The 10497-nt window shown below is 33.7% G+C and overlaps 1 protein-coding gene across 1 annotated transcript; it reads left to right on the forward strand.

The window, feature by feature from the left end:
- Positions 1-4673: 4673 nt before the first annotated feature.
- LOC140956699 (heavy metal-associated isoprenylated plant protein 26-like) lies at positions 4674-6323 on the forward strand. Its single transcript, XM_073413550.1, has 2 exons — positions 4674-4899; positions 5780-6323. Exons 1-2 carry the CDS (start codon positions 4816-4818, stop codon positions 6161-6163), a joined length of 468 nt encoding a protein of 155 aa, XP_073269651.1. The 5' UTR covers positions 4674-4815; the 3' UTR covers positions 6164-6323.
- Positions 6324-10497: the final 4174 nt, after the last annotated feature.

Raw genomic sequence — 10497 nt, forward strand, 5'->3', positions numbered from 1 at the left:
GAATTGGATTCGCTAAATAAACGTAATGTTTTTGGACCTATAGTCCTTACACCTGAAGGTGTAAAACCTGTTGGATACAAATGGGTTTTTATTCGAAAGCGAAATGAGAAAAATGAAATAGTAAGATATAAAGCTCGACTTGTTGCACAAGGTTTTTCTCAAAGGCCTGGAATTGATTATGAAGAAACGTATTCTCCTGTGATGGATGCAATTACGTTTCGGTATTTGATTAGCTTGGCAGTATCTGAAAATTTAGAAATGCGTCTTATGGATGTTGTTACAGCCTACTTATATGGATCACTTGATAGTAATATATATATGAAAATCCCTGAAGGATTTAAGATGCCTGAAGCACAAAGTTCAAAACCCAGAGAATGTTATTCTGTGAAATTACTAAGATCATTATATGGGTTGAAGCAATCCGGCAGAATGTGGTATAATAGGCTAAGTGATCACTTGATGAAAAAGGGATATGTAAATAATTCAATATGCCCTTGTGTTTTCATTAAGAAAACAACATCCGGATGCGTAATTATTGCTGTATATGTTGATGATTTAAACATCATTGGAACAAATAAGGAAATTCAAGAAGTTGTGTCATACTTGAAAGAAGAATTTGAAATGAAGGATCTTGGAAAAACCAAGTATTGTCTGGGTTTACAAATTGAACAAAAAGAATGTGGAATATTTGTTCACCAGACAAATTATACAGAAAAGATCCTTAAACGTTTTAATATGGACAAATCAAATCCTTTAAGTACTCCAATGGTTGTTAGATCATTAAACATAGAAAAGGATCCATTCCGTCCATGTGAAGATGATGAAGATATTCTTGGTCCAGAAGTACCATATCTAAGTGCTATCGGTGCCCTTATGTATCTTACAAATTGTACAAGGCCTGATATATCTTTTGCCGTAAATTTATTGGCAAGATTTAGCACATATCCAACAAAGAGACATTGGAACGGAATTAAACATATATTCCGTTATCTACGAGGAACGACAGACTTGGGACTTTTGTATTCAAAAGATGCTAATCCAAGTATAATTGGTTATGCCGATGCTGGATACTTATCTGATCCACACAAAGCACGTTCTCAAACTGGATATGTATTTACTCGTGGAGGCACTGCAATTTCTTGGCGTTCACAGAAACAAACACTTGTAACAACTTCATCAAATCATGCCGAGATTATTGCACTACATGAAGCAAGCCGTGAATGTGTGTGGTTAAAATCAATGACTCAACATATCCAAATCTCATGCGGATTATCATTCGACGAGAAGCCTGTGATACTATATGAAGATAATGCTGCATGTGTTGCTCAAATGAAAGAAGGATACATAAAAAGCGACAGAACTAAACATATTCCTCCTAAGTTCTTCGCATTCACCAAGGAGCTTGAGAAGAATAAATGTATTGATGTTCGTCACATTCAATCAAGTGAAAACTCATCAGATCTCTTCACAAAGGCACTTCCTACGACAATATTCAGAAAGCACATATATAATATTGGGATGCGCAATCTACGAAATTTGTGAAGAATTGTTCGTGTCAACATGAGGGGGAGTTTACGTGACTGCACTCTTTTTCCCTTACTATGGTTTTTATCCCAATGGGTTTTTCCTAGTAAGGTTTTTAACGAGGCAGTATAAAAACACGTAATGTATACAATCATTATGATCATCATCACAAGGGGGGGTGTTGAAAAATTATTTAAAAATGTGTTAAATATTTGTGTTGAAAATGTGAATGTTGAATGTTGAAAATTAGGTAAAATTAGGTGTTGAATATTGAAAATTAGTGTGTGATGATGTAGGTAATGATGTATTTTATTTTTGGATTATTTGTAAAAATTTTCTATAAATAGATCTCTCATTTGTGAATAAAATCACAATTGAGTTGAGAGAAAAATATTATAAAGTGTGTAGTGTGATAATTTTGAGAGTTTGAGATTTTTACTTTTTTACCGTAAATTTTTACTTTTTCACAACAATAATTACTTATATATGCAGCCAAAATAATATTAATACTCGAAACAACAAGTGAGGTAATAAAATCAGCCAAATAGTTAATTTGAATGACATGATCTACTCCACGCACTATTTGAATTAGATTAGATATCTTGTTAGACGGTTTCACGAATCTTTATATGTGAGACGGGTCAACCCTACCGATATTCACAGTAAAAAATAATACTCTTAGCATAAAAAGTAATATTTTTTCATGGATGACCCAAATAAGATATTCGTCTCACAAAATACGACCCGTGAGATCGTTTCACACAAATTTTTGCCTTTGAATTAAGTGACAAACTGAAGAACCTCGGTATGTACATGAAATAGAGAATCCCACAATGTCTTCATTCTACCCGCCATTAATTACTTTGGAAACTCAATGAAAACTTGAAAATTAGAACCGAAACATATATACAAATCAAGTAATATACTCAATTAAGGAGGCGTCTCATTAAGTTGGCTTACGCTTTGCTCAATACATGGAAAGTCGATCGGGATATTCATATTTGTTCTTTGCTAAAAAAATTGTGACCATTTTCAAGAATTTGGCATGTCAAATATGGATTGTGATATAAATAAATTATCCAACTTATCGACATACAATATTGGCTCTCTATCTATATATTTATTAATATGCGATTCATATGGTCCGAAAAATTATTTAATATATGAAATTTATCTCGTTCAACTACAAAAATAAATAAATAAAAAAAAATTGGAAATTTGAATTTTTCAACATGGATTGATTGAGCACATATCCTAAGTTCTTTATAAAAAAAAATATACAATTGTCAAATCCGGTACTGTTTATATAGAACAAAAGACATTTTGATAGAGATTTTTTTTTGAATTAAAAAAAACAGACATTTTAATAGTGATGATAGGGTACCTACTCGGCCGAAATTTCCGGTGGACAATTCATCAAAATTGAATATCATGCAGTCCAAGGATATGATGGTATGTGCCAATGGCTTATTATAAAACGGCATTTATATTTTGTCGTATATTACATATTATTCTTTTTTTTTTTTTTTACTTTTCACACTTTTTATAAATATAATTAAATATATAATATAATGATTAATAATTTGAGTATTTTCGATCTCTTTATGATGTCTGGAAAGAGGAAACAAACAAATGAATTTACTAATTAACTTTAATTTATGAGTAAAAATTTATAGAAATTTTTTTGGTGAGGAAATCCACAACTTCACTTTTTTAGGTTTAACGCATTAACTTACAAATCATAAAAGCTGATAAACCACACTGAACAAGTCTTGTGTGACATACTTGACCGAGAAAATATCAGTAATAGGCCATCTACTCGATCAACTCGTATACCGAGGGAAGTGTATTTTTTATTTTTTTATTTGTAAATAAATTACAATTAGAATTTATCTTCTCATATGGATTCCTCAATCCATTCCTATAATTAAAAGGCATGAGAATCATTTCTGCTTAGATTTATATGAGCTAGTTGAATTTATGGATTTGAATCCGTATTTTAATTTCATCGAACGTATATTTTGTAATAAAGCAAAATCGATAATTTAAAATTATTGTTCCAATATAAATTTAGTTTATCTTTGATGTTTTCTCATTGAACTATATCACTGCAAAACTATTAATTTTTAAGCCCAGGAATGCAGCCCCACATTATAAGATATCGTCTTTTTTTAAAAAAATAAACCTAGTGGGACTTTATGGTTCTTAAATTTTATATTATCTATTGTTTTTTTTTAAAAAATTTATATTATCTAAAATAAATTACTTTGTCTTGACAATCTAGGTTGTAGCTATTTCGGCCTCATTTGAGCCCATATTTGATTGTTACAAGCATTTAAGGTTTGGGCTTCGGTNGATTATGAATTTGGGTTTAACTATATCCGAAAAAACTATTTCAAATAGGAAGATTGTTCAATTCTATATATACAACTCAAAGAATTTAATACATTCGATGTGATACACTAACATTCTCTTAACTTACTTTTATTATTTTTATTTTTTGCAAATACGAAATTATTTTATGTTAGATCCATCATATATATTATAATTTTTACTCCTTCAAGTATACAATGTGTTGAAATTTTATGTTAGACCCGATGTTCGCATAGAAAAATAAGAATTAAGCCTGACTACAATAATTTATACAATGTGTTGGAAATATAAGTAAAAGAAAACAAAAAAAAATTCAATGGGCTAATTTGAATCAGTCCTAACAGTTGACCCACCATTTGTAGAGTGACAGGCAACAAGACTATTAAATGTGGGAAGATAGATAAAATTATATAAATATAAATAGAAAAGAAAATTCAAATGATTTTTATTCTCGTTACGCGCTGTTCACACCCAAATTGCTCACACATCGACAGGCTCGCCATAATCCAAAACAAGTAGATGGGCCGATTCTTATGGGCCTCGAGCGAGTGGGTCCCAACCCGGATCCGGCTTCCAAGGTACCGAGAACCTTCCTCCCTCTCTCCGGGTCGGTGCAGACATATCCTGACTACTACTCAATAACACTCTTCCACGTGTCACAACTCCTTCTCCGGGTCGGTGCAGACATATCCGGATAACTACCCAATAACAGTCTCCCACGTGTCACCCTTCCTTCCTCAATAAGTTCCCGCTTATATAAACACAGAACCCCCCAGTGACCAAAATCAGAGGAAACTAGCCACTGCAAAGTACTCAACAGAGAATATACATACGTACGCATATATATAATCTTGTAACTTGTTGCTTTACACATATAAGTACTGAGTTTTTTGTTTGAGAAAGAAGAAAGAAGAAGAAATGGGTGCTTTGGATCATATTTCGGACATGTTTGATTGCACCGGCGGCCATTCCAAGCGTCACAAGAAACGCAAACAGCTTCAGGTTGACTCACTTTTTCTTTGAGGGTTTTAGCTTATATACATTTTCCATATGTTATATATGAATTGCCAACTTGGCCTCCTAGTACAAAAATATCATATCAGAACGTTTGAAATTTGACAATATATGAAATCGTTGGACTTGTCTGGATATAGATTTCGGAGTATTTTCCAGATTTGGCTCCCTCTTGATCATGATTTGCAGGTCTTTGTAGTGTTTTCTTTGTTCTTGAGTATACGTAGAGAAGAGTTCAGATGTGTAGGAAAGAAAATGATTTGTTTTACATTAATTTCTGACACTAGTTTTACTCTAATATTATATAATACTTTGTCGGGAACCTGACAACTCACTCCATGCTACAGCTGTAATTTTATTATTATTATTATTATTATTATTATTTTTATCCTTATTTAAAGGATAATAATTGCTACTTTGGTAATTAGCTTACCATGTTACTTGCTAAATCTGGGGACTTTTGTGGCTGTCTACGTACTGTGTTCTTGTATGAACTATAATAACATTAGAGGACGTAAATTTTTTTAAAAAGATAATGTCTGAATGGATGACAACAGTAAATATGAGTTGATGATATTCTTATCTTATTATAAAATTTTATATACCTGTCAACCACTATATGGCTAATATACATTGGTGACACGTGTCAATATAAAAAGGGTGTTATGTGTCGATATGAATTATTTCTTGATGATGAGTGTGGTCTGTGGTAGTTATCAGTCTTTAACGATCTCTTCATTTGTTTTTCCTATTTTTGATAAATTGTGACGTATCGTTCTTGACAAATAATTGATTCTCCCATAGGATTATTTATAGGAATGATGTATAATTTACTCACATTGAAAATATTTGTAAACATGATCAATAGACCGTCGAGATAAAGATAAAAATGGATTGCGAAGGATGCGAGAGGAGGGTTCGAAAATCTGTGGAGGGGATGAAAGGGCTGACATCCATAGATATTTCGCCGAAGCAGCACAAGCTCACTGTCGTCGGCTACGTCGATCCCAAGAAGGTCCTCGCTCGTGTGGCTCATCGCACGGGCAAGAAAGCCGAACTCTGGCCTTACGTCCCGTATGATGTTGTCGCGCACCCTTATGCGCCCGGTGTCTATGACAAGAAAGCCCCGCCTGGATATGTTCGCAACGTGGATGACCCGCAAGTGTCGAATCTTGCGCGTGCTAGCTCGACCGAGGTCCGTTATACCACGGCTTTCAGCGACGATAATCCGGCTGCGTGTGTTGTCATGTGAGATTGAGATTGGGAAACATCGTATCATGTATGATATGATCGATGAAGTTTGTTAAGAATTATATGTTTCGGTCGTTTTGATTTTATTGTGAAAGGGACGTGTCCGTTATCGAATCGGGTTGAATATATAAAAAAATATTAAAATTTGAATTTCAGTTCGAGTATAATATTTATTAATAATTTATTTTTATCTAATCTCATCAAATGATTACTTGCAATAATTATTTATCTACATAGTAATAATTTATCAATCATGAAAATATTACCCTTGAGGTATCTTATCAATAATTTTTAATTATCAAATAGGTTAAATCGAAATAAAAGTAAACCACGTCCAACTCAAATATTTTAATAATCAAAATATTTTTTTTCTTATCGACCCAAAAAAACTCACCCTAATAAAAATATATAATCTCGCAAGCAGCAGCTGTGAATAATTGAACAAGATAATTCTAGTTCTAATTTGAGGGAAAAAAAAATCAAACATGATAAATTCAATTGTAAATCAATTAATTTTTGAGCAATTTCGAGAAATTCGTGAGTTGATTTGATTCGTTTGCATCTAACCAAAATAGGGTTTTATATAATTAAAGGATATGCATGGTGGTTATGGTGCCATTTCTATACATGCCAATATCTGACATATTTTAGTTCTTTATCGAACCCTTGGTTTGTGCATGGGATTTTTAATTATTCTCATAAACAAAAATTATATTTTATTCTCATTTTCAAATCTTTTGGTTATATGACAAATTTGAATTTAATTTTCTTCATTTTCTAAAGAAATTCCTATTATTATTTTTCACACAATTAAAATAGTCAAATGTATGATATGATATATTTACTTGAATGTATGGCTTTTCCTTAAAAAAATGTTAATTTATGAATTCAATTAACTTAAAAAACCACGCAACTCCAACTAAAAACATTGTTTACTAATTAAAATAGAAAAAATAGTTAATTAGTATTCTAAATTATCATGTTTATGTTTTGGTTTGCTTGTTTGTCAGATTTGTGTTTAGTTCCGTAATTTTATTTTTTCCTATTGGTCTTTAGTCCTATTTTATCATAGCGCTAACGTGACACCAAAAATAATAATGTGGTGCTAGAAAGTGCTGATGTAGTATCGAAAATTGATGATGTGTCTGACACAGCACTCCGACGAAATAAGACTAAAACCAACAAAAACCAAAGTTGCTAGTTAGATGATGATAGAAGAAAATATGATAACATAGAGTTCTAAAATGACAAATTTACTTAATCTAATTTATATGTAAGGCCCGGATTTCCCACACTCGAACACACGCAATACTTGTAAAGGTTCGAGTCTTTTTACAAATAACACATATAATCAACACAAAAACCTAAAGTTTTTAAAGAACCATGATTTATTTATTGGAAGGAAAAACAGAGTCAATCTCTCAATTTGATCGATGAGTAAAAAATTAGTCTCCCAAAGACTAGCCAAAATATTTGTAATTGGACGGGGATTGCCTGCAATGACGGGGGATCCCTTTCCGATATAGATTTATAACATTTAGATCTTTTCGGCAGAATTGATGGGCTCGATTTCGGTTCATTCTAAATCTCACCAGTTTCAATATAAGCGGAAACAACTTCAGTGGATTGATATTGGAAATCTATCTAGGATCATTTTCTTGGACCTCAGCATAAATTTGTTGGAAGGCATCATTCCATCCGAGATTGGGAATTGATAGAGATTCAGTACATTAGTTTCCTTCGCAACAATCTCAATGGTGAAGTTCCATATCAAATTGGCAATCTTCAAAAGGTGAGACACGGATTTTGGTTTAAATTGCTTGGAGACAACTGAATGGTCTAGAATCCGGAGCCTCCCTTTCTTGACAGACCTCGACTTTTTTGGCAATGAACTGACTTGGAACATTTCATAACCAGGTGTCAGAATCTTACTTTTCTTGATTTGTCATTTAACAATCTTAGAGGCCGAATTCCCGAGTTAGTAGTATTCAAAAACTTGTTGCACCATCAGCGACAACTCATTCAAAGGCCCTCTGTCGGAAAATCTTAGCAACACAGTCAAAGTTGAAAGATCTTTGGTTAGGAAGCAACCTATTCTACGTGATTCAACAGGCCTGATACCAATGTCGAACAACTTGATCTGAAGCACAACTCATTTGAAGGAAATATATATACCGTCTTCTTTCAGGAATCTTAAACTTCTGGATCTACGGAGGAATCAACTCAATTCAACAATTCCTTATGAGTACTAATCTTACCGAGTTGTACTTAGGCTCGAATTTCACTTACAGGACCTTTGCCTCTATCCTTGTCAAACCTGACCAAATTATCTAGTTGGAGCTATGTAATAACACTCTCTCTAGCGAGATCTCTCAATTTTTAAGCAATTGGACCCAACTAAAATTCTTGGATCTTGAAAGCAATCGCTTCATGGGGGAGGTTTCATCTGCTTACTAACCAATTTAGAGTTCCTCCGTCGGAAAAATAACTATCCACTGGAGATTGGAAACCTCCAAAATTTGTCAGAGGTAGGTAGACCTTCCAAATAATCTATTCTCAGGTGCAAAATACCACCAACAATCACAAATCTCAATAACATCTTTATCGTAAACCTTTCTGCAACAATTTTAATGCAACTCTTCCTCCTGCGTAGGGGAATTTAACATCACTCTGATTTTTTCATCTCCATGCAAACGAATTGACCAGGCAGTTGCCTGAGTCCATCTCCAATCTCAGTCATTCGTTCTGACAACGGATTTTGAGGAATAATTCCCGATAATTTTTGGGAAAATATTCCTGAATTGGTCGTCGTTGATTTTTCAACGAACCACTTTACGGGGAAACTCCCACCAGGATTATGCTGTGGATTTTCTCTCTTTTAGGAAACAGTTTTCATGGGCTATTTTTGGAGTGTTTAAAAAATTATTCAAGTCGCGACGTCCTCGGTTGACTTATCTATTGTTGGACAGGTGAAGTTCCTTCTACACTAGAAATCGTGTCATTAAATATCTGGTTTACGTTAGAGATTAGTGGTTTAATTCCTTTTATCAAAAAATGTTGCATTGCATTCAAAGGTTGTCTTTCATTTAATTTTTAGATTTTTTTTAACTAGTAATTTTTCAGGAGAGATTCCATCATCCATTTGCGATATATATGTGCCCTTTGGATTCTCCATCTATCAAATAACAGATTGGAAGCAAAAGTTCCACAGTGCATAGGAAATGGAAGTGCTCCAATATCTCTTCACTTGAATATATAGCAACGAATTGGAAGGAACATTGCCTCAATCCTTGGCCAAGTGCCGACAGCTTCAGGAACCATCTAATAGGTTCAATGGTAACATGCCTGCTTTAAGTATTCTATGTTGCAAATCTTTGACATCTCTGACAACCAATTCATTGGAGCTTTGCCAAATCGAAATTTCAAGAATTTTAAATCCATGATTGATGTCAAGGAAAATGGAACTGAAACAAGGAACTCGATCAAGGTTACGTTATCCTTACGTGGAGTCAATAAAGTTAAATGTGAAGGGTTTGGAGCTATAGTATCAGATAATTTTGGAACACTTACGACCATTGATTTGTCAAACAACATGTTTCATGGAAATATTTCACATGCAATAGGAATACTCAACTCATTGAGGTATTTGAGTTTATCCCATAACAGCCTCACAGGTCATATCCCTGATTGTATAGCATACATAACTGTACTAGAATCCTTGGATTGATCTTCAAACCAATTGGCAAGGGCAATTCTCCAGCAGTTGACGAGGTTAAGATTTCTGGTGTGGTTGAATCTGTCACATAATCATCTTGTTGAGCCGATAACCCCAATCTGGTGGCCGATTTTTTACATTTGACAACAGCTCATACATAGGAAACTTGGGTTTATGCAGATACCAGCAGTTTCAATGTTGCCACAAGAAGGTGCTGAAGATGGTAGCATTTTGGATGGATTTAAGTGGCAAATTGTTCTTATGGGGTATGGATTTGGAGTAGTTTTTGGAATCATTCTAAGTCGTTTCATTTTCTAACATCAAAGGTCCAATATGATTTATGTAAGAATATGTGAGTAAAATTCTGCATTGAATAAAATTAGCTTCTTGATATATAATATTGTTCGATAGTTATCAAAGCCGGATGGTGGCAAGAACGGGCATGAGTGCAGGCTTTTTCATTCGAGAAGTGCCTCATCTCCTTTAACCTATAAGATCATGTCGTTTCCCTCATATTTTATTGAGTTCCACCCCATGCATTTCGGGTTCAAATGATGTCGTTTTTTCGTTAGGGTGTACCTCACCTCATGTAGCATTTTGATATAAATTGAAGGGACCGT

This window comes from Primulina huaijiensis, chromosome 14 (assembly GCF_012295235.1).
Source record: "Primulina huaijiensis isolate GDHJ02 chromosome 14, ASM1229523v2, whole genome shotgun sequence".
NCBI lineage: Eukaryota > Viridiplantae > Streptophyta > Magnoliopsida > Lamiales > Gesneriaceae > Primulina > Primulina huaijiensis.

Bases quoted from the DNA above. Each gene is read 5' to 3' on its own strand.
- LOC140956699 (XM_073413550.1), top strand. From the start codon at position 4,816: ATGGGTGCTTTGGATCATATTTCGGACATGTTTGATTGCACCGGCGGC. The intron at 4,900-5,779 runs GTTGACTCACTT...CATGATCAATAG, and splicing joins AGAAACGCAAACAGCTTCAG to ACCGTCGAGATAAAGATAAA.